Source organism: Convolutriloba macropyga, chromosome 3, assembly GCF_964194025.1.
Source record: "Convolutriloba macropyga chromosome 3, txConMacr16.3, whole genome shotgun sequence".
Taxonomy (NCBI): Eukaryota; Metazoa; Xenacoelomorpha; order Acoela; family Convolutidae; genus Convolutriloba; species Convolutriloba macropyga.
The window spans coordinates 80,378,543-80,403,324 of NC_134470.1; the positions used below are offsets into that span (position 1 = coordinate 80,378,543).

The window sequence follows — 24,782 nt, forward strand, 5'->3', positions numbered from 1 at the left end:
CGGTCTCATTAATTTGTTTATGCCGCAGACGCGAAACAATTGTTTTCAAGAAATTACACGAAAACCCCCCTAACGAACTACCCCACGTAATGTGTCTGCTCTGTTACCAATATGTTATAAAAGATATGGGCTATGATTTTTGTCCAAAATGCTCTAAATTTAATGTTATCTTTTCAATCTTTAACTGGTTTCAATGTGATATTTGCAAACAAACAAGATTTCAATACTCTGTTGCAAAAACGTTTCATCACAGTGATCATAAGCCCGTCAACTTTTGTAAATTTTGCGTAGAAGATTATAAATTATGCCCTCGTTGCGAAGAAACAACCACATAATCTAAAATGCGTCCAAGAACATCCAAAATTTTACTTCTTTCCCTAGTTTTATTTTTAATCCAATCGATATCCCTAATTCAACTCAGTTTTTACCAGGAACAAGTCACCTCCTTCACCCTAGTTCTGCACTACTCATTGAATTGACAAAATGCAACCCATAACATTGTTTATTCTTCTATTTGTTCTCTTATGCGCATTGGCAATATCCCTTTTTATTAATAACTACCTCCTTTCCGCAATTCGCCAAATTTTCTCCAGATACTAAAAATGACCAATCTAGACCTATCCACAAAAATATTTATCCTAATCCTAATTACCTTGCTTGCCATATCGTTCCTCATTAATCTCATCCTACTGCAGTTTCTCAAAGGTTTTCCTGTTTCTATCTAAGGAAAATAAGAGAACAGTCTTTCGATGGGTCTTTCACAATCCCTATTCGACGGTTTACGTTGGTTCTATCCCCATAAGGACATTATCTGCCCCATATGTTCACGGAAACCCGTTATTGTAGAAAAACTGCATAAACAATTTCCCAGAGAAAATCCTCACTATGTATGTATTCCTTGCAGAAAGGCACTTTTTAAAAGATACCCAAACCCTAAATGTCCCATTTGTCTTCGACCTTGTCTTCCCGTCCTGATCACATCCTACTTTCATTGCAATTTATGCAAAAAAATGAAAACAGAATTAGGAGTAAGAAAGCACCCACATTTTTCCCAACATGACAAACACCGATTCTGTCAAGTGTGCATAAATAAGCTGACAAGATGTCCCATTTGCAAAAATTTTCTTTAGACGACGTTGTCTAATAAACCAAAACCAACTCAAGTACAAACGATCTTTTTTTCTCTCTTTTAACTTTTCCTCGGGAAGGGGTTACCTCAGCTTTCTCCAGCCTGCCCCCTGGTTTTTGAACCTAAATAATTCAGAACACTAACACGATAACTGAAAATTCCAAAAATGACCCGGAAAATTTCTTTCTTTCAACTCAGCAAGGTTGTCTCCCCAGCTGCACGGGTCGTTGCAGCCGTGTTAGTGTGACGCACGCCCCAAGACTCACACCTCCGGGCAGCGGAGAAAGACGTACTTGTGCCAGGGCTGCCCGCCTAGCATAAGTATAAAAATTTTTTTATTATTGCCCCCCTCCCTTTATTAAAGTTAACTTTGCATTTAGCAAAACAAAAACTTTTCTACCAAACTTTAATAACAAATGCATTTAGCATTATAATTTTTAAGTAAAGCAGTTAGCAACAAAACCTTACAAAGACATTTTTTACAATAGAATACTTTTTTATATTAGCAATACAATTGCAAACTTGAAAAGAAGCCATAATGTGTGAGTTTGATGACACAGGCTAACCAAAATCAAATAATTTTAGATCATCCACAAGGAAACACTAACAATGACTACCAGACCCACACTCGCAAGCGTAATAATCCCCAGTCAACATCAACAAGTGACAACACAACAAGAACAAACACAAACCCATTCTTCCCAGCCTCCTATTTTCTCAAAGCCTCCATTTAAACCTCAGAACACACAACAAGTTACTACAACTATTGCATCTCCATCAACTTCCAGTCAATATGATCCCGAAAACAACTGGCAAATTAGCAGAAAGAGACAATTCCCAATCCAACAAGTTAGCAATCACAAAAACAAAATTATTAAGATGAACAACATTGAAGATCTCGTTCCCGACGCTATCAGGAAAATACCCTCAGAATGTTTGAAATTACAGAAACCGCGAGAGAAAAACATGAATAAAGAAAACCCGAGGTACGTTAACACCCTCCTGTATTTCCTGAAACCAAACTACAACAAATTTGAGGTTGCTAGTAAAATAAACATCATCCAGTCAAATGGACATCAACAGATACTAGTCAACAGCGAAAAGCTTCCAGTTCTGAAAACCTTCTCGCTCCACACAGAAAACAACAAGTGGAGAATTAAAAATCGCGACCCTAAGAATGGCACTTATACCCTTAGGAATAACATGCTCGACGCATATATTGAAGTCCCCTACGATGCCATTTCCGCTTTTCCTGTCGACATGCCAGAACTATCAAATATCAACACCAGTAGTTTAATAGAGGAAAACACCACATTCAGGCAGGAACTATTTCAGAAGGAAACAGAGTTGCAAGAATTGCAACTGAAATTTGAACAACTGAAAATGGAATCACAGAAACCACCTGAGGAGAAGCAACTACCTAACGACTATTGGCGGCGCCAATATGTCGTTGCCCATCAACTCCAAAAAACCAGCGAATCGAATGCACAAACTATGTTAAAAACGTTCTCCTTGAAACATCTAGAAATAACAAACGCCAACAAAAAACTTGGAGAAAAGAATCTGGAGCTAGGAAAGAAAATAACACAATTAATGAAGGAAAACGAAGAACAAAAAACCAAAATTTCCGAGCTCAAAAGGAGAGTTAAAAAGCACAAAAAGCGACAATCAATGGATAAGGACAAACCAACTGAGGACGATATACAACAGGTTCTTTTGATCGAAGACGATGGTAACAGTCCGATGCCAAGCCCAGTCATTTTGCCTCCAGAATTTTTCAACTAATATAGCACAACATTATCGCCCTTTGCGATTAATTTTATAGCATACCATTATCGCCCTTTGCGATTAATTTTATAAACTGTCTGAACTTGTAGTAACTCATTCATATGTCCCAAGCGCAATAAAATCATATACGATGCAGTATATTTCTTTCTTTTAATCTTTTTCTTTTCTATCTTAAAATCGGGGTGAGCTGTAGTATTACGAGAGCCGTTACAAATGAACGGATAAATAATCCCGCATTAGAGCGAACGTATTTAGGCGCTAATTAACCATTCTTTCGCCGGGCGCTAAATAAACTAACGCTTGTTAAGAGTACCAGTACACAAGTATTTAAACAACTCAGTTCGACTTATTTAAATAACACAACTTTAGGCCTGGATCTCCTCGCTTATATCCAGGATAGAAAATGTACGTTGTTGAACGTAGGCGGCCTGTAAAACCACAGTTTCTTTTGATTTAAATTACTTCTGCTTTTGACAGTTGCAATGCAGATCTTTCCCCCAAGTTCAATAAAGATGAAGCAGATTGCTTCAGGGGAAAAGACAATAGATTCTCATAAAAAGCCCCCAAGAAAACCATAATTGTTGCGGTTTTAGAAGAGGGGAAAAGCAGAAAACAGGCGCCTACGAAATCAATAATTGATGCTCTCAGCTTTTTAGATTTTTATTATTTTTTGGAGTTTCAATAATTTTTCCGTGAGATAAAAAAGAGTTAATTCTCTTGCCTTCTCGGCCAATAGGAAAATTAAGAAGCACCTCACTATGAACGTGGGTTCGTGATTCGCTCCCTATCGGTCCAAAACGGAGCTGAGAGGAATTAATTTTTTCTCTCAGCGAAGTGGGACGGAATAAAATTAGAGAGACAAATAACAGAGCCAGCGACGAGCAGCAGACAACTGCTTCATTTTTCTTGCAAAATAAATTCCTAAATTTAAACAGAAATTTTATTAAAGATTTCCAACTTAGCAAATTTTCCAACAGAACATACTTGTGAGAAATCGACTGGAAGAAGTTTCAACGATGCAATCATTTAACAACAACACAATCAAGTAACAGCTCAACCCGGTTTAATACTACTCAGTGTAAGCTTGTTCATTTAAACTATTTATTTAATTAATTGAACTTTTCAGCCCCCCAACTACTTTAAATTGAGACTTATAGCACAGACAGGTCTTAGGCATATATCTTTGCCTTCGATTTGTTATATCTTTTGTCAAGTTTGACTGGCATACATAAAGAGATCTCGTATTGTGTGATCTGTAGCAGCCCAGCCAAATTTGATACCCCCCCAGCTTACACTGCGTATCACTTAAGTATTCTAAAACATCCTTGTGATAACGACTGCTAACTTGTAATCGGATTATTGAACCACAAGATCAAAGAACATTGGGTAAATTTGAATTGGGTAAAATGGCATTGAAAAAATTGTCATGCAACCGTAAAACAATAGGGTAAAACAAAGTTGGCTTTGGGTAAAATGTTATTGGTATAATGGCATTGGGTAAAATGGAATTGGGTTACGATTCCATCAATACATATATTGTGGTATTGCATAGAAAATGGATATTCATTCATCACTCACCAATAAACTAAAATTGAGTTTAAAAGGATCAAAAGTCTAATCTTCCCCAGTCTAGACCTAGACCTATGAAAAGACCCAAATAAGCTAGTAGGGAGAGTCAATGTTGACGAGAATTACCCCGTCGTGTTTCTTTGTTAACGTCAAGCAAAAGTTTTTTCATGGGTGAGCTAAAGTCTTCTCAGAGGACTTTTTGTGTCAGGCATGGTCTTTTCCTAGGCCTTTTGGGTTGAGCATGGTCTTTCCGTGTGTCGAGTAAAAAACATTTCATAAGTCTGCTTTTTGCAAATTTGGAAAAAAAAACAAATAACTTTTTTGTTTGCTGCTACACATACTGAATCAGCAATGGAGAAAGCCTAAATAGCATTGCACCACTGCAGTCCAACCTAAGACACTTGGAAAACTGCCAAACGGTCTCCAATTTGGAAAACTGCCAAACGGTCTCAATACATATTGCAATTCTTTAGATTAGGCGGTTATTGCAGCTGGACTATATTGTCACATTGCTTGATTGAGTTTAACTAGGTAGTTTAATTATATTGAACCTCCCATTAGCCATGATGAAAATCTCTTCCCTTCGAAAACAATGAATTAATAAAAATGCACATTGATGGTTCTTCAGAATTGCAAAAGATGTAAGAGCATACATGCTGACTACCTTGTAAGCAATAGTGAGCAAATGCACGTAAAATCTTTGAGACAAAAATGAAGACTCATGAAAAAACTTCTGTTTGACATATGATTTGACAATAGATTTGACCCTACGAAACTATTTTTTTTACTTATTTTACTCTTTAATAATTTTGTCTGAGGAAAAGTTTGGTGACCAATTCTGGTCTAATCATACCCATTTCTGGTCGAGCACGGTCTTTTCATGGGTCAAGGTCTAGACCAGGGTTCTCTTAATCTGCTGAAGATCGTTTAGGTCCACATATCTTAGACTACGTTTTTAAAGAAGTCATGTTAGAGTAATACATGACTTGGAACAAAAATAATTCTCAAAATGAAGCAATGAAAACAAACTTACACCTGCACTTTCTCATTCTGAGTGAGAATTATTGTTTGAGTGTTTATTGGCTTATACGCTTCTTCGTACAAAAGACCCACGGAAAAAAGCCCATACATAAGAAAAGCCCATGAAGATAAATTTAGATAGGAATTAAACCTCCACGGAAATAACCCCCCCCCCCCCCGCCATTGAAATAAGCCCCCACTTGACTATGAAAGAGTTGCGCTTTCAGCGCGTTTGGTCACACTTTGCGGGCCATGGCCATCCCTTAGCGACCCGTGGGACTTGATATAAAACTATCACAACCCAACAAATTATCACAACCCAAAATTCAAATTTAAAAAGGGGTTGATGTCCTCTCTCCAATTAGGTGGGACTTTTTCCGTGGGGGTTCATTTTCTAGACCCAGAACTTAGTCAAATATTTCCGAAAAGGGAACTTATTGCCTGATTTCAGACACGGGTATAAGCCAGAAGTGAAAGACATAATCCATGGATTGAGCTACTGTTATGAGAATGGAGTGGCTGAGAGTCTGGGCCAGTGGAGAGTCATGACACCCTCCAAGGATCCAAGAAATGACCTTCTAGGCAAGTATACCCGGGTCGGGAACTCCGATCAATCTCCGATCAGAAAATGCAACAAAGGATCTGAACTATTGACCCCCCCCCCCCTAGTTTAAACTTCAATATATGAAAAGGCGACGCTTGACAAAAACAGCTGATTTTTCTTAAGAAATTTGGTGTTGAGATTTTTCTAAGAAATTTTGACAAGGTTCCAACTATCTGTATGTTGGATTGCTCTGTTGAAGTTTTGTCTAGCTATGCTGCTTCGGCAAGTGCAGAATTTAAGAAACGTAAAAAATTCCGGAAGAAAGAGAAATAGCAAAAAAAAACTTTTTTCGACACCTAAAATTATTGTTATGATTGACCAGAATTAGCATGACATGAATATTGATTGAACATGAGAAGATCTTCGCTTGACTTTAAGCGCAAAACTTGAGCGTTTTATTTTAGTCAATACTGACACCTCTAATCAATTTTTGGTTTTTTTCATCGGTCATCGTCTAGACAGGGGAATTGAAGAAGAAATGCAAAAATGACCAAAGTTTGACCAGCAAACCTTAGAATTTGAATTGGTGATTTAAATATAACGTATTCGATTCAACAGAATAGGGTTGAATATAGGAATATCGAAACGACTCGAAAAATTGATTAGCGAGATAACAAAAGTAACTCCCCGGGTGGCTACTTCCTTGGTAACATACAAGGTTAATATATGACGTTAAAGAAATCATAACGTTTTTCCTAGTACAATCCTTGCTTGGAACATAGGAAATCATATATGATCCTTGCAATAACTAAAGGGAGTATGACACTATTGGGCATTAATGTGCACCAATTACCAGCTGAAAGTGTGTGAAATAAAGGAAATCATATATGATTCTTGCATGAAATTAAGGAAATCAATCATGATTTTTTTAGAACTCAAGGTAATTGTATGTGATTCCTGTATGAGCTCAAGGAAATCATGTGCAATTCTTGTATGAAATCTGGAAAACCATATACGATCTTTGTTAGGTTTATAAGATACCTTCATAGGATAATCAAATGTGATCCTTGTACGGTTGCGAAGAGTTCGTAAATGATCCTCATACAACTCTGGGAGCAAATATGGTGATTGTACGGTCGCGAGGAAATTGTATATGACTGTTGTACAATTGCGTGGACATCAAAAAGTCATTGAACGACTATCCGGCTTCAAAACAAAATATGCTTCAACCAAATGCACGTATAGTGAACTCTAGTTGCTCTAAAAATTAAACATTAAGGGAAAAGATTTTTTTCCATCATCTTTTTAAAATCACTAAAATTTTTAATGCATATTTTTTATATCTGTGACAGAAACCATTGGACAAATTCCCGGGTCGAGGAAAAACCGGAAAAAATGTAAGAAAAGCGGTGAAAAGTTTTTTTTCACCGCAAAATTGTACAAAATTTTTCGGTGAAATGCGGTGAATTTATGTAATTTCACCGCTTTAGTAAGCGATGAACTTAAAAAAGATCACCGCATTTCACCTCCCTTCAAAGGGTTCGAACCTCTCACCTCCTGCATGTTATTCACTTTTATTCCACTGCGCCATCTCTCACTAACTTCTAGTCTTTTTGTTTTGAATGTAAATTAAATTCACTCTACTTTCTGTAAAACGTGCGCGGTGAATTGTTGTAAGATTTGCAATTTTCAGCGGTGAAATTAAATTTTTTTAGCTGTGAAATGTGGTGATTTTTTTGTAAGCTCACCGCTTACTCTGGCCGTGAGATTACATAAATTCAATGCTTAGAAAAAAATGCTAAAAAGATGTAAGATTAAGGGGTAGTTTTAGTGGGGGTATTAAGTCTAACAATTCCTTCCTTTCTCCCCATTAATTTCACCGCATTCACTGCTGATCTCACACATTTTTGACTGTTTTTAAGCGGTGAGTTTATGTAACACTAAGTTAAGCGGCGAATCTATGTAATTTCATCGCAATCACCGCTTATCTCACATAATTTAGACACTTTTTCAGAGCGGTGAATTTATGTAAATTCACCGCTAAATTCGGCGGTGAAATTATGTATTTTAACCGCTAGCAGGCTATAAAGTTATTTTTTCACCGCATTCACCGCCTGATTTATGTAATTTCACCCTATTTCACCCCATTCACAAAAATTCCCCCATTCACTGCTGATTTTACATAAATTTGCGTTGAATGGCGGTGACATCCTGACCCGGGTTTTTGGATTAGGTCTGAGCATAAAGCCGTGCCGAACTTTAAGTCTACATTTATTTATACTGGGCGGGTTTAAATCAAATTCCAAATCACTACTTAGTGAAAGATTGTTTGTCACATTTTAGCTTTTTGTCAGACTTCTGTCAAGGGAAATTAGTTGAGTTCATATGGAGATCGCTCAGTAACCTCATGTTTCACACAGATGTGCTACTTACCACTGGATAGGTTCTTATAATGCGTGGGATCTTTTCCGTTTATGCCCCCCCCCCCAGCTTAGTGGGTGCATATTATTTGCAACCCCCAGACGCATGTGCTATATTTTTATATGGTATAATGGTTTAGTATGTAATGACACGTGATCTATATCTGGGGGGGGGGGGGGGGGGGGGGGCACGAACCGTAAAAATCCAAAGAATTTTGGCTGTAATTGTTGTTTTCTTTAGATCACGACAAACTGAACACAATTGCAACGAGACTCGACCTGATCAGCAGTAGGGATTTTAACACGTACAAAAAGTGTTTCCCAATCAAACAGAACCACAAGACTGTCACTGGGAGGAGAGACCAGACCATCTACTACCCCAAAGGAATGACATTCGGGCAGAGGTCAGAGGAACGTGACTGCTTCTATGAGGTGTTAGCTAATAAGGAACAGAATGACTGGGTCAAGGTAATTTTCTCTGGTATCTATTCTCAGCTCCATTTTATAAACGGCGGTCTGGACTGTTATTCGCTTCACTGATAAAATCTTTGACGTTTAAAAACCATCAATTTTGAAATTCTGTTTCTGATTAACGCCATCAAGTTTCAAGCCAAATGAAGGGTGAGTATTGTAGGAAACAAAAAGCTCAATGAAAAGCTCAATATTTCTTTGATTGAGACTATAATGATAACAAATATTATAATTATAATTTCGAATCAAAGGTGTAAACACCTTTCACTTGAGAACTCAAGTGAAAGTGATTCAGAAACTTGACTGCTCTGTTAATTAGAAAACTGTTTAAAAACAACGTTATTGAATTGGCGTTTTTAAATTAAATTCCTAATTTGCTTCGGGGCTAGTTGCACTTTGCGTTCACTATTCGGGCTCATGTCTGTTAATTTTATGCCTAGAAGGTAATTCAATAGTTTTGACAAACGGTACCGTACTGAGTGTCTTACTTTTGCAGATTTCACATCAAACTTACTTCAAAGGAATGGTACGAAAGCCACAAAAAAACTATTAACGGGAAAAATTTCAATGAAGGATTTGAATTATTCTGTACGAAAAAATTAAAAACAAAAAGATTTATTTTGTTTTTTTATCACATAAACCAATCAGACCGCAACAGGTGATCTGTTTTATTCGGACAGATTGCAGTCCTAAAATGTAAATGGCGGTTCTTCTCTCAATCCACAACTTTGGGACGGAAGATGTAGAGAGGTTCGACTGTGAGTTCGACTGTTCAGTAAAATAATGAAAAAAAAAAGATTTTGCAATGGAAATGCATACTGTTCAAAATAATAAATCTGAGCCCTAGAACAATTCTGCATTCTCAGGTTGACTGTCAGGTCAACCATGTCACAATTGGTTAGTTCTGCAATTCCTATAACAGTTCGTATAATTGTTCCAACTTTGCTTTATTGGGGGTTCTATGAGCTAACTGCGGATTTTAAGGACAATTTGAATGTGTCCGTTTTACACGAAAAACTAGAATTTGTTGGAAATTTGATTTCTAAAAAGACTTTGAAAATCACAAAATGCAATGTTTTGATTAAAGAATTGTAAGTATTAACCGACCTTAAGTAAAAATTGAGTTTTGCTAATACTATTTCCAAAGATTAATTTTTAATTGCTCTTGAACGAAATTCATAGCAATTATTGTAAACGTGTTGGTCTTTTTATGCAATTTTTCCGCTTGACCATTTTGCGCTTTTCTTCTAGAACATTCTTTGACTTCTCGAGTGACTTTTTCACGCTTTCGTTCTTCCTTTTTGAGCGATATTTATTGCTAATATAAAGTTGGTTGCAGCAACGTTAAATGGTTTTCCACCCGCCCGTCGTTCGAGAGCAAGTCTTCCGCCGACATTAGTTGGTTTATGTTTTATTATGAATTCAATTGTTTCAGTTGCTTTTTTACAGGTCTTAAAAACCACTTGGTACCCGCTCTGCTGCACAGAATGTCAGCTGTACGCAAAATAACTGCACAGAATGTCAGCTGACTTGCTGTGCAGTCATTTTTGGTCAAATATATATATTTAACTTTTGAATAGTAAAAAGCAATATTGAAAGGCTATCAAACAAGGAGTTCCTCAGTTTGGTTCAAGACTTTCGAATCTTTCGTTTTATTGGGGCTTTTGCAGTTAAATTTTGCCCCAGTTTCTTAATGATTCCTGGAAAACAAATGTTTCAATTGTCTTCTGAATAAATTGTCTAACGTGCAGAATTGTTTTTAGCGTCTATACTGCCGGTAACTATATTTTACAAGGAATTATGGAAATAGAAGTTGAAATTTCATCAGAAGAGTGATCATTTAATGCTATTTTTACTACGGCCATTTTTTACCATATTTGGTTTTGCAGGTTATAAATGGATTCAAGAGAAAGCCCAATTTATTAAAATTTATCTACTGTGGAGAGCTATCAAAATTAAATTTAACAGCTTAATTTCTGTAGCAATAGTAATGCAATAGTTATTGTGAAATGTATCAAAAGAAAATTTCAAAACTAATGTCTCAACTAGATAAAACACTTATTTTGACTTCTTGACAACTAAAATTGTGCCAATTCAAAGAGTTGAAATCTAAAAATTCGATAGGCAGTTGTTTCGCTTTTCCTCGTTTCCCAATTTTTCGCTTCTAGCGTTTGAGTTCAGTTTTATGGTTTGGTTTTATTAATCGTTTTTGTGTGATGTTTTCAATTCTTTTGCGTTTATGAGAAGTCAATGCACGGTTAACTAAAGGTTACCAGATGACAATTATATTTTACAAGGAAATGTGGAAATAGAAGTTGAAATTTAACAGGAAGAAATGATCATTTAATGGCTATTTTTACTACAGTCTCTTTTGGCATATTTGATTTTGCAGGATATAGTTAGCTACAAGAGAGAGCCCAATTTATTTAAATTATCATGATTGCATTGATTTTTAACTACTTTGGAGAGCTATCACATTTAACTTTTACCGCAAAAATTCTGTAGCAATAGTAAATGTGAAACTTATCAAAAGGAAACTTGAAAACTAATGGCTCAACTAAATAAAACTCTTATATCGACTTCTTTACAACTAAGATTGAGACAGTTTTAAGTGTTCAAATCTAATAAATCTATTGGCAGCTGCTTGATTTTCCTCGTTTCCATTTTTTTTGCTTCTAGCGTTTAGGTTCAGTTTTAAGGTTTGGTTGTATGAATCACCTTTGAGTGATATTTTCCGTTTTTTTTGCGTTTTACGAGAAATCAAGGCACGGTTAGCTACAGTTTATCAGATGAGAATTTTGTTTGTCACTTGCTAGCATTAAAAAGTAAAACGAATAAACTTTATTTGAAGCAGCAGTTTTTAAAGTTTAACATGTAATTTTTGAACTGAAATTTGCTCTTCGAAACAACAATTCAGTAGACCTTTTAGCGGACACATTTTTTTGTTTCGAAAATTTGTCGATTCTCTTTGGCAATTTTGTAACTTTTAAATATAATTATCAAATACGCTGAATTATGTTATGTACATTAAATAACAACGCAATTTGATCATTGCGCTGACATGTTTACTCTGTCCAATATGCTATAGGAGCTCTAGATTTTTTTAGAAAAACAAAAGAGACATTGAGGAACTTCTGACTAGTTTTTCTACTCGTTTCTTTCTTTACTTATTTATATCGATGTCGGCGGCTTTTTCTTTTACTTAGAGATTATAACAGATCCCTTCTGATCTTGACCGAAGGAAATACTTTGAATGACAGGAGAGGAAAAGGGTTCACTGACGGTTTTTGGCAATAGTAAGAACTTTTACCTATGATTGAATGTGTTTACTGTAATCTTTTTCAAAATTTGGACCTGAGCTGTTTTCAGAATATTACTCAACATTGTTTTATCTAGCTAGTGCTCTTGAGGGTCTTTTTAGAAATCAATATCTAATCTCCACTTTCTTAATCTTTTAGTTAGTATTGCTTTCTTGCGGTTACCTTGATGTCTTCTCTACTATCTCTCAAAAATACACTAGGTCTAGGTCTCCGAAAGTTGTTATGAGCTTCAGATAAAAGATACTTTTTCTGTTAGTCAAATTTTGAATCTGAATTGAGTTATGACGCCAATATTTTTGACTAACGCCGTTAACAATTAATTTGAGCAGATCACAAAATTTAATAAATAAATATTTTTTTTGAAAATTTTTGCAAATTGTTTTTGCATAATGATGATTGTGTGTTTTTAAACAAAAAGCTTTGAAGTCAAGTTTGTTCATTTTTTTATTTTGGTAGTCATTAATTTAGGCTTTTTAAAAATTTTAGTCAAATTTTTTTTTAGTCAAATTCAGCACAATTTGTGGTTTTTATCTGTGATTTATATTCTTCCCCTATTCACTGCTCAACTTACAAATAAATTAAAGTGCAATTCTTTCATGGCAATGAATCTGATTTCAACTGCAATTTCAGTGAATCTCATTTATATTCAAAAGTAAGAGGACCTGAGGGCGCAGTGGAAGAAAATGTCACTTCTAATCAGTAAATTAGATATTCGAAGACAGGCAGAGGGGATTATAATTGTAAGAATAGCAGGGAATTCGACAGAAAAAATAGAACTCCATCGCTAAAGAAAACCCAATTTTGACAACAAATCGCTCTTTTGACTGCAATTCACGGCAAATCTAACATTATTTCTGGGCGAGATATCAGGCCAAGTTGTTAATTGTTACCATGTCATGGTTGGACTTTCTCGGTTTTCTAGTCAAAATCTTGTTTCTTGACACCAATGCAAAGATTGCTGCAAGTTTATTTGTATTATATTTTCGCCGTACAATATAACATGGTAAGATCTTGGAAATATTAAAAAAAGGTTTTAGAAGCCTTCTTTTAAAGGCTAGGAAGTTTCATTTCACTCGGTTGCCAATTATGTAAAGTTCCAATGGGGAGTGTTTTTCTCTGCGTTTTTACTTCACCAGGAGCCTTTTTCGATTTACTCCTCTAATTGTGGTTTTGGTTTCATACTCACGTTTTAGGAACGTAAAGAGCTGGATCAGAAACTGTGCCAAATAAAATTGAAGAAACTGGAAAAGATGCGGGCAATTCCAGACACCTGGTCTAACACCCTGCGTCACGTGACCAACAACACTCGAGCCAATCCACCCGAAAGCGAGGATAAGCCATTGACAAAACTGCGACAGAGAGCACAGCCCAAAATCAGCACTTTCTGGGACACCGACGTAAGATAACTCAGATCTTTAATAGTCGACAGATTCTTAATGTCAAAGATTGGGCGAAATTAACGAAAACTTAGACGATAACACTTAAAAAGTTCAAAAACATGTCATTGTCGAAATTAAAGAGAATAACTAAAATATTAATAAGGTTCCTTTTTAGGTAGCTGGAAAGTTTATAGGCAACGAGACTGCTGAAAACTATATTAAAAAATTGACATAATCATCCTCGCAGAAGAATTCTCTATGCACAAATAAAATTGAAATCAAAGCTGTTTGATACTGCATGATACTGTGTATATGGTACTTGCAGCAGTAAGAGAGGAGAGAACATGGAAAACAAATATGTTCATTTTGATATAATTTTGACACCGAAATTGTATCAAATTGAATATTTTTCTTTCATTTCTCTCCTCCCTTACCGCTGCAAGTACCACATGCACATTACTACTAAAAACTATTTATAAAAGCAACACATTTTGCCTTATAAAAGAACTTCCTTTTACAAGATTAGAAGATCAAGCAACAACATCATTCTACTGATATCAATATTTCGCAAGAGCAGATAACTTGGGATTAATAGATCCACAGTTTTTGCTGGACAATTAAAAAAACTAAACAAAACTAAACACGTGTGGAACCAATTATACATTTTTTTGAAGTTTTTGTCTTTATTTTGTGATATTTCAGAAATATAGTAAATGCGTGTTGACATATTATGTATCTTATCTTTGGGTAAATTACCACTTAGCCCCTTTATTGTACTTCATTTTATCTCACTTTGGCTGTTTTATGCTAAATAGACTTCTCTTATAATTTTAGCAATAAGGTATAATATTGGGTGCACTTTGGGTACCTCGGCACAGTGGATACCGGAGGGGGGGGGGGTCGAGCTGTCACCGCTAAAAATTGCTAAAAGGTGTAAGATTTGCGGTAAATTTGATTAAAAAGTGTAAGATTTGAGCTCAATGCGATGAATGCGGTGAAAAAAAACTTTTAAGCGGTGAAAAAATTTTCTTACACCGTTTATACGAAGAAAAAAAAATTTCACCGCTAGAAATTGCAATTCTTCCAAAAATTCACCGCTGAATTCACCGCTAATCTTACCAAGTTTCACCATTGGAATAGTTGTCCGGACATCTAACACATCATACAGTTGATCCCGATGTTTATGTTTTTATCTTGTGATATTCCAGGAAGTGGTTGAGCGTTTGCATGACCACCCAGAGTACGAGGAGAGAGCCAAATACTTCTCAGTTCCTTCCCTCTCTAATATCTACTACAATCAAGTCCACCACCCGGAGAAACTCCAGTACTGCATTGCAGCTCCAGGCAAAATACCCTTTGCAAGGTACTTTACTAATTTTATTAATTGCTCTTGAACGAAGTTCATAGCAATTATTGTAAACGTGTGTGTCTTTTTTATGCAAAAATTTCGCTGGAAATTTTTGACTTTTCGAGTGACTTTTACGCCCTTGACTTTTTGCATTTAGCGTGATCTAAAATTCTCTCTCAATCACAATTTCAAACAGCTGAATTCAATTGAAGGCAATTTAATACTGAAAATCGAATGAAAAATGCGCCGAAATTTGTGCATTTTTTAACTTTATTTAGTCGGTTATGTTTCTTTTTTTTCATTCAATTTTTCATTGATTTTTTTCTGAGATCATGACATTAGCCGTTTATAATTGTCCTTTTGTCCGCTTGGGAGGCGTACGAGGGTTTCCAGGCATGAATTGATTGACACATTCAAGAGTCGAGTAAATTTATTAAGATTAGTAACCCTGGGGGAAATAGCAGGCCGAAATTTGATCAGTCCAGACCGAAATGTACGAACAATGTGGTGTCTTTAGTTCAAAATTTCACGGTCTGGAAGCATGAATAGACGCAGAACTTCTGGACATAGACAATTTTAAACTCGCGAAAGTCTCGATTTAGGCAACCAATTACAAAGAAACTGCACAAGCGAGGCCGTTGATATATATACGAAACGTCAAAAACAAATAAATTAGCGGCCTCTTTCTTAACGAAGTAAAAATTTTACTTTTTTTTGGCAAGTTAAAACACTGACTAGTGACAGAAACTTGATTTTAAAAATATTTGTAAATATTGACTAATGAAGTCCCCGACACTGGCGGCCTGGCTTAACTATGCAAATGAATCATTATGCAATATTGCTTTGACGGATACCTGAAAGTAAATATCATGAATATCAACCCGTACCGAACTCCAAGTCTCTATCAGTACTGGGCAGGTCTAAATGCAAGTCGTATTTCGTTTTTCAGTACGGGCAAGTCTTAAAAAAAGTCTTACATGTCTGACAAGTCGTGGCCAAGACTTGGGTAACACTTGGAAGTTGATTCCCAAGTCAAAACCAACTTTTCAGAAAATTTCGAGTGAAAATTTCAAATTCAAAAATATTTCGCAACGTGCCACGATTTTGGCATTTTTTTGGGCACTTTCCCGGGGTGCTATAAAATGGTGCCGGGGCATACCAAATTGTATATTAGCACCCCGGGAGGGTCTATTGAGGGTATTCTGGTGCTCTGGGCCGTTTTTAGCCATTTTCAGCCATCTCAGCCCCTAAAATAGACGAAATCACCAAATTTATGTACTTCTCAGATAAGCCAAATATCAAACTTGAACCGAGGCAAAATATTTAAAAAAGGTGCTACTGTGAGGGTCCCCATGATAGCCCGAGGTCCCGTGGTTGGGCACCAAGTGGGTCCTATCTTGGAGCATTGTACTACAAATCAGCCCGAACAAGCGCTGAGAGATGTCACTCAATATAAACTTACTCAAGAGCCCATGTTGCCCTCTGTTAGTGCTAGTAAAACTAGTTAAAAATAACGAGCTCTAACTGTATATATCACTGTTTATAACCCGGTTATAACTGGTTATAATTACGGGTAATAATCGGGAATGAATTATAAATTGTGGTCGGGGGGTCATATCTGGCTGGTCTTTAATTGGCGAAAAACTGGTCCAAACGGGTTGCAATATATATATATAGTTTAAAGCTTATTTGACGGGCGATTGAATGAGCTGTGTCCCGTCCCGATCCGATTTATACTTTGGTCATAATTCTGGATTTCAAGGACCGTACCCCCGAAAAATGAGTTATGCTTGGTGGTCCTTCTCTGATAACTTTTTTGAGTGCACCTAGGAAACTCAATTTTGGCCATTTTTGACATTTTCATCGGCCATTTTTGTCGATTTTTTTTGCTAGTTTTGACGTTTTTTTTCATTTTTTGATCATTTTTTGATAATTTTTAACGTTTTTTGGCGATTTTTGACGTGTTTTGGTCACTTTTGAGAATTTTTTCGGCTATTAAAACTTGGATTAAGACATGGAAAGTCTTGGCCAAGACTTGGATTAAGATTTGGCAAGTCTTGGCCAAGACATGGAATGTGACTTGGCAAGTCTTGGCCAAGACTTGAATTAAGAGTTGACAAGTCTTGGCCAAGACTTGGATTAAGACTTGCCAACTCTTGGCCAAGACTTGGATTAAGACTTGCCACGTCTTGGCCAAGTCTGACAAATCTTAAATATGTTATGATCATAGCTCTGAATCAGTACTGATGCCTAGACTTGAAATTAGACTTGCCCAGTACTGATATTGACTTGCCGTTCGGTACGGGAAGTTTCTTGTCACTAACAGAGTTGTCGCAAAATGAACGTTTTTTACACATATTATCTCTTGTTAACGTTTAACGCAAATGCAAACTCGGTTTTAGTGAAAAACGTCAATACTAATCACATTTGTCGTACAACTTTGTTTTGCTTAGAAACCTGCGAAACTTGAATGTAGTTCATCAAGTATAACTTGGGTATATGGTAAGGAAACGTGGCATGTTATCTCATTTTCATGAGTACGCAAGATCAAAAGTGTAGAAGATCAAGAGTGTAAAGATATTTCTCAATAGTTGATCACAAATTGGTGAAGTTTATTGTCAAAAATAACATTTTATTTCATAATATTTCAGGATGCTAACTTAATTTTGACGTTTGATATATATGATGTCATTTCTTTTCCATAGTTTCAGCGTTTCGTCTGAAGGATTAAAAATGCCCGGAAATAAATACTAAAAAAGTTCGTGCATGAGAAAAAATTGAAGGTTTTCAATCTGCAGTGCAAAAACTGTTTTGAATAAAAATTTGTCTGGACATGAACACACGAAGGCACAATTTCGGAATGCAAAATTTTTGTTTTGGAACGCACAAAAGTCTGGACGTGAACGCACGAAAATTTGGTAAACGCACAAAAGTTAGGATATAAACGCACCAAAAAAATCTGATGGATGTCGAAAGTTTGGACTTTAGGGCACAAATGTTTGGAGAAGAGGCACGAAAGTCTGGTCAAAGGCACGTTTGAACACAAGAAGAGCGCAAAATTTTTTCGAACGCTCGAAAGGCTGGTCATAGGCACGGAACGTTTGCATTTCCGACAATCTGTTCGAGGACATATTTTGTCTGTGATGACCTGTACTTATCATCTATAGGGCTGGTACCCCGGTCGCCTGAGAAGCGAGATCTTTATAACATCGTTTGAGAGAGAACTTCCAAACGTATTTTTCTTTCGATTTTGTTTTTACCACCTTTGATCAACTATTGCCACTTAAAAGAATTGGAAAAATATTACAAATATCCATGTGATACGAATTCAACTCAAAAAGACATTTTTTAGGACTATAAGTAAAAGCGATTTCAGTCATTTTGAAAGTAGAATATGATGTCTTTAGAAGTCCAATTGATACCTGTAGGTGACTCTAAAGAGTTGGGATGGATATAATAACATTTATAGAAAATTTTTTTCCGCATAAATGTCCCGAATGTCAAGTTTGTCATGAATGTCACGAATGTCAAGTTTGTCATGAATGTCATGAACATTCCAATAATATATCTTCACAGCTCTTCGCTAAACTCAATTCTTTCGCTAAATCTTTTTTACTTTCAGCCTTTCTGTACCACTGCGATTTATTCCTTCAGAGAACCCTTTTCATTTTTCATAAGTTTTCCGAGAACTGTTTGTTTTTCGTAGGGCCTTTGTGAGCGAAGATTAAAGCGCCATCTTTGAGTACTTTTGGGTTGATTAGGAAGCACGTTCGATGTAAACAATGTCAGGCCCTACGATGTATGTGTGACAAAGAGAAGAAGGAAGAGCCGAAAGGTGCATGTGAAGTAGTCTGTGAGGAACCCAAAGAGACACAGATCTACCCAGATACACTGCCGGGCGGAAACACAGAACAGACCGGCAAAAATGTCAAGTTCTCTGAATAGTCAGCTGAATGTGAATGCAGCAGAACGGAGAAACCGCAAACATAGTTGTAATACATATTGTCGTATTGGAAATAAACATAGATTGATTACATGCTCGTGGGTTTTGACATAGACCTTTTAATCTCTTCAAATTTTCATGCTAATAACTAATATTATAGCCTGTTACCGACGACTATCTTGAAAGAGTCGAGCATTTTCGACGCTATGTTGCAAGAATCTTCAACATCTTGCAATATCATGCAAGTTGGTTCGCAATCTCCGAAAAACTTTGCAAATTCTTGGAACATAACCGTTGGTAGTATACTACCAACGGTTATGTTCCAAGAATTTGCAAAGTTAGGCTCTAATAATTCAACTCTCAGCATGAAATTTGGGAAGACAAAAAAGTCTATACAAAAGCTGTGATTATTTGTATACATGAATTACAACTAGATAAGTTGAGATGCGTGACATAAAAAGACGGGCGGAGTTATTTTGGACAGTGTCCTTACAATAAAAAAAGAAACACTGAATTACCTGATTATTTACAGACTAGTGTAAACTTCAAGGCAGTGTATTTTACAGGCAAATGTTACATGATTAACTATTACAATATTACAAAAATTATATATTTCAAACCAGATAAAGTTAGTTTTCAGTCATTAAGTATAGAGAGAAATAACACTTTCTTTAATTACCGATGCGAACAAATCCAAACTTTATTTTATAAATATTGCTTTTAACAAATCACGAAAAATTGAAGTCACGCCATGAAACTTTACCAAAATTATAATTTTAATAGTTAGCAAAAAACTGTTTAAAGAAAAAACCTCTTAGATTTAATTTAAATGTAGCGTGATTACCTGGGGAGAATAAAAGACTTTTAGGTAACTTGTTAAAAACTTCAATACCTCTTCGGATAACGCTTTTATCGTAGCATTTCCTCCGACTAACTGTTCGATGAAAAAAGTTTCCAGTTCTTTCTTGTTTATAGCAGTCAAAATTCGGTAGCGAGAGTCCATCTGGACTATTGAATGCAGGTTTTCGATTAGTAATTAAGAGAAAGAGGTAGCATGTTATTCGATAGTCAAGCAGGAGGTGAACAGGTAATCTTTTCTGTTGCAGCTTAATAACTGTAAATGAATGGAATTTTGAACGATGATAACACGCTTTTACTGCCCAGCTTAATTGTAAAAGGTAATGATTGAATTGTTTTCAACTGTGCTCAAAAGTACGGCTGGATATTGTAAATGGCTTATAACTAAAAAAATAATCATAATAGGAAGTAGATTTTTTGGTAGGCAGCCTCTCAAGTTATATAAAAATTTATTACTTTGAGCCATTTTTGAAGGCAGTTTCTTAACCTCTGTTTGATAGTTGAGTTGATTTTCTATAGTTACACCCAGATATTTCACTTGAGTTTTCTCTTCAATTTTTGTTTTCGAATTTGTAGAGATTGCGGTTGATTCTTTTTGCCAAATACAATATAATGAGTTTAACCTGCATTTAATTTAAGTGCCAGTGACGTAAAAAGACGGGCGGAGTTATTTTGGACAGTGTCCTTACAATTAAAAAAAAGAAACACTGAATTACCTGAGTATTTACAGACTAGTGTAAACTTCAAGGCAGTGTATTTTACAGGCAAATGTTACATTATTAACTATTACAATATTACAAAAATTATATATTTCAAACCAGATAAAGTTAGTTTTCAGTCATTAAGTATAGAGAGAAATCACACTTTCTTTAATTACCGATGCGAACAAATCCAAACTTTATTTTATAAATATTGCTTTTAACAAACCACGAAAAATTGAAGTCACGCCATGAAACTTAACCAAAATTATAATTTTAATAGTTAGCAAAAAACTGTTTAAAGAAAAAACCACTTAGATTTAATTTAAATGTAGCGTGATTACCTGGGGAGAATAAAAGACTTTTAGGTAACTTGTTAAAAACTTCAATACCTCTTCGGATTACGCTTTTATCGTAGTATTTCCTCCGACTAACTGTTCGATTTAAAAAGATTCTAGTTCGTTCGTGTTTATAGCAGTCAAAATTCGGTAGCGAGAGTCCCTCTGGACTATTGAATGCAGGTTTTCGATTAGTAATTAAGAGAAAGAGGTAGCATGTTATTCGATAGTCAAGCAGGATGTGAACAGGTAATCTTTTCTGTTGCAGCTTAATAACTGTAAATGAATGGAATTTTTAACGATGATAACACGCTTTTACTGCCCAGCTTAATTGTAAAAGGTAATGATTGAATTGTTTTCAACTGTGCTCAAAAGTACGGCTGGATATTGTAAATGGCTTATAACTAAAAAAATAATCATAATAGGAGGTAGATTTTTTGGTAGGCAGCCTCTCAAGTTATATAAAAATTTATTACCTTGAGCCTTTTTCGAAGGCAGTTTCTTAACCTCTGTTTGATAGTTGAGTTGATTTTCTATAGTTACACCCAGATATTTCACTTGAGTTTTCTCTTCAATTTTTGTTTTCGAATTTGTAGAGATTGCGGTTGATTCTTTTTGCCAAATACAATAAATTGAGTTTAATCTGCATTTAATTTAAGTGCCAGTGACGTAAAAAAAGTCAAGTATATCTTCTATTGAGTGCTCAAGTGACTTTTACAAACATCAAGGTCGTAATGGGATGTCAAAAGAACAGTATCGTTGGCGTATTGGATGATTTCACACGTTTTTAGTTTCACGTCGTTCAGATAAAGATTGAATAAAAGCGGTTCTAGAACTGTACCTTGAGAGACCCCACGATGTAATTGAATCCAGTGCGAAATTTTACCATTCACAACTACCTTTTGCATCCTACCGCTTAGGAAACTTGATAACATTTTTACTGACGAATCATTGAATACAAGAAATTTCAACTTTTTAATAGTATAGTTTGATTAATTGAGTCAAAGACTTTTGAGCGATCAAGAAAGTCACATGTAGTAAATTCGTTTTCATTCAATTCTTTTCTAACGCGCTCGGTGAAGTAAAACTATTGCGTCTATTGTAGAATATTTTTTCCTGAAACCAAATTGCCTGTTGGTTAAAAATTTTTTTCCATGCAAATAGTTTTCTATCTGCGCTTTGTAAAGTTCCCCAAAAATCTTTGAGAGTGCAGGTGTAATAAAAACTGGACTAAAATTCGTTGGTTGGATTATCTATCTCGCATTTTTGGTACAAGGGAATCACATTGGCTAACTTTAATTCTGAGGGAAATTTTTCCTCCTTATGGTAAGCATTGAATAGTTCTGTGAGTGGTCTTGCTAAAACTGCCGAAGCATCACTGAGAGCCCAAGCTGGCAATGTTGTCGGTCCTAATGGTTTAGATGGGTTTAGCATTCTAAGGACTGTTAAGGATTCGTGTTTTGTTATGAAACGAAAGGAAAAGTCACTAATTTTTGCAACTTGATAGAAACTTTGCTTTAAGGGTGGAGGATGTTGAAAAACGTCGCCTAGTTTGCTAAAGTTTTAATTCAAGAGATTTGCAATTTTTTGCTCTCTGTTATTATTTCACCGAATGAGTTTCTCAAGTTTTCAATAGATGTGGCTGTTTTACTGCAATTTCTAACTTCATTTATTAAATTCTATTTTACGCGCTCGGATTTGGATTTTTGAATGAGTTCTTTTTGAACCAGAAATCATTATAAAACTTTGAACCTACGTTGTTTTTGTTTTTCCCAAATTTAATGAATTCACATTCAGATAAGTGTTTGTGACGTTTGACTTTTTCTTCTCTCGTTTTCGTGGAGACAATTTTTTTTGCTAAAAAATAAAGGGGTTTCTCGATGCTGCTGAGAGGATTTTTTCAAACTCAAAATTTTTTTTCTGTGCACCTTGGTTTGTGTAAAACTCGCGCCAGTTTGAGCATTCTACCGTTTTCTGAAATTCAGTTTTATTATAGTTCCTTTTGACAAATATGTGTTTGATCCGCGCCCTTTTGTTGTACCAAATACAGTTTTGAAAATAATTAGTTGAGAGAAATGATCACTACTGATCAATGACTCGAAAGCAGTTCTAGAACTGTACTTTGAGGGACCCCATGATGTAATTGAATCCAGTGCGAAATTTTACCATTCACAACTACCTTTTGCATCCTACCGCTTAGGAAACTTGATAACATTTTTACTGACGAATCATTGAATACAAGAAATTTCAACTTTTCAAAAGTATAGTTTGATTAATTGAGTCAAAGACTTTTGAGCGATCAAGAAAGTCACATGTAGTAAATTCGTTTTCATTCAATTCATTTCTAACGCACTCGGTGAAGTAAAACTATTGCGTCTATTGTAGAATATTTTTTCCTGAAACCAAATTGCCTGTTGGTTAAAAATTTTTTCCATGCAAATAGTTTTCTATCTGCGCTTTGTAAAGTTCCCCAAAAATTATTGAGAGTGCAGGTGTAATAAAAACTGGACTAAAATTCGTTGGTTTGATTATCTATCTCGCATTTTTGGTACAAGGGAATCACATTGGCTAACTTTAATTCTGAGGGAAATTTTTCCTCCTTATGGTAAGCATTGAATAGTTCTGTGAGTGGTCTTGCTAAAACTGCCGAAGCATCACTGAGAGCCCAAGCTGGCAATGTTGTCGGTCCTAATGGTTTAGATGGGTTTAGCATTCTAAGGACTGTTAAGGATTCGTGTTTTGTTATGAAACGATAGGAAAAGTCACTAATTTTTGCAACTTGATAGAAACTTTGCTTTAAGGGTGGAGGATGTTGAAAAACGTCGCCTAGTTTGCTAAATTTTTAATTCAGGAGATTTGCAATTTTTTGCTCTCTGTTATAATTTCACCGAATGAATTTCTCAAATTTTCAATAGATGTGGCTGTTTTACTGCAATTTCTAACTTCATTTATTAAATTCCATTTTACGCGCTCGGATTTGGATTTTTGAATGAGTTCTTTTTGAACCAGAAATCATTATAAATTTTGAACCTACGTTGTTTTTGTTTTTCCCAAATTTAATGAATTCACATTCAGATAAGTGTTTGTGACGTTTGACTTTTTCTTCTCTCGTTTTCGTGGAGACAAATTTTTTAGCTAAAAAATAAAGGGGTTTCTCGATGCTGTTGAGAGGATTTTTTCAAACTCAAAATTTTTTTTCTGTGCACCTTGGTTTGTGTAAAACTCGCGCCAGTTTGAGCATTCCACCGTTTTCTGAAATTCAGTTTTATTATAGTTCCTTTTGACAAATATGTGTTTGATCCGCGCCCTTTTATTGTACCAAATACAGTTTTGAAAATAATTAATTGAGAGAAATGATCACTACTGATCAATGACTCGAAAGCGGTTCTAGAACTGTACCTTGAGGGACCCCATGATTTAATTGAATCCAGTGCGAAATTTTACCATTCACAACTACCTTTTGCATCCTACCGCTTAGGAAACTTGATAACATTTTTACTGACGAATCATTGAATACAAGAAATTTCAACTTTTCAATAGTATAGTTTGATTAATTGAGTCAAAGACTTTTGAGCGATCAAGAAAGTCACATGTAGTAAATTCGTTTTCATTCAATTCATTTCTAACGCACTCGGTGAAGTAAAACTATTGCGTCTATTGTAGAATATTTTTTCCTGAAACCAAATTGCCTGTTGGTTAAAAATTTTTTCCATGCAAATAGTTTTCTATCTGCGCTGTGTAAAGTTCCCCAAAAATCTTTGAGAGTGCAGGTGTAATAAAAACTGGACTAAAATTCGTTGGTTGGATTATCTATCTCGCATTTTTGGTACAAGGGAATCACATAAGCTAACTTTAATTCTGAGGGAAATTTTTCCTCCTTATGGTAAGCATTGAATAGTTCTGTGAGTGGTCTTGCTAAAACTGCCGAAGCATCACTGAGAGCCCAAGCTGGCAATG

General features: G+C 35.5%; 1 protein-coding gene across 7 annotated transcripts in view; it reads left to right on the forward strand.

Annotated features, from left to right (window-relative positions):
- LOC142337324 (uncharacterized) overlaps nucleotides 1-19,098 on the forward strand; it is a 40,004-nt gene extending 20,906 nt beyond the window's left edge. For all 7 annotated transcript variants that reach the window (XM_075386525.1, XM_075386523.1, XM_075386524.1 and 4 more), the window contains exons 4-8: nucleotides 5,958-6,088; nucleotides 8,712-8,938; nucleotides 13,455-13,658; nucleotides 14,849-15,003; nucleotides 18,750-19,098. In XM_075386525.1, coding sequence (XP_075242640.1) covers nucleotides 5,958-6,088; nucleotides 8,712-8,938; nucleotides 13,455-13,658; nucleotides 14,849-15,003; nucleotides 18,750-18,933 — 901 coding nt within the window. In that variant the 3' untranslated portion in view covers nucleotides 18,934-19,098. The remainder of the gene's footprint in view (nucleotides 1-5,957; nucleotides 6,089-8,711; nucleotides 8,939-13,454; nucleotides 13,659-14,848; nucleotides 15,004-18,749) is intronic.
- The last annotated feature ends 5,684 nt before the right edge of the window (nucleotides 19,099-24,782 follow it).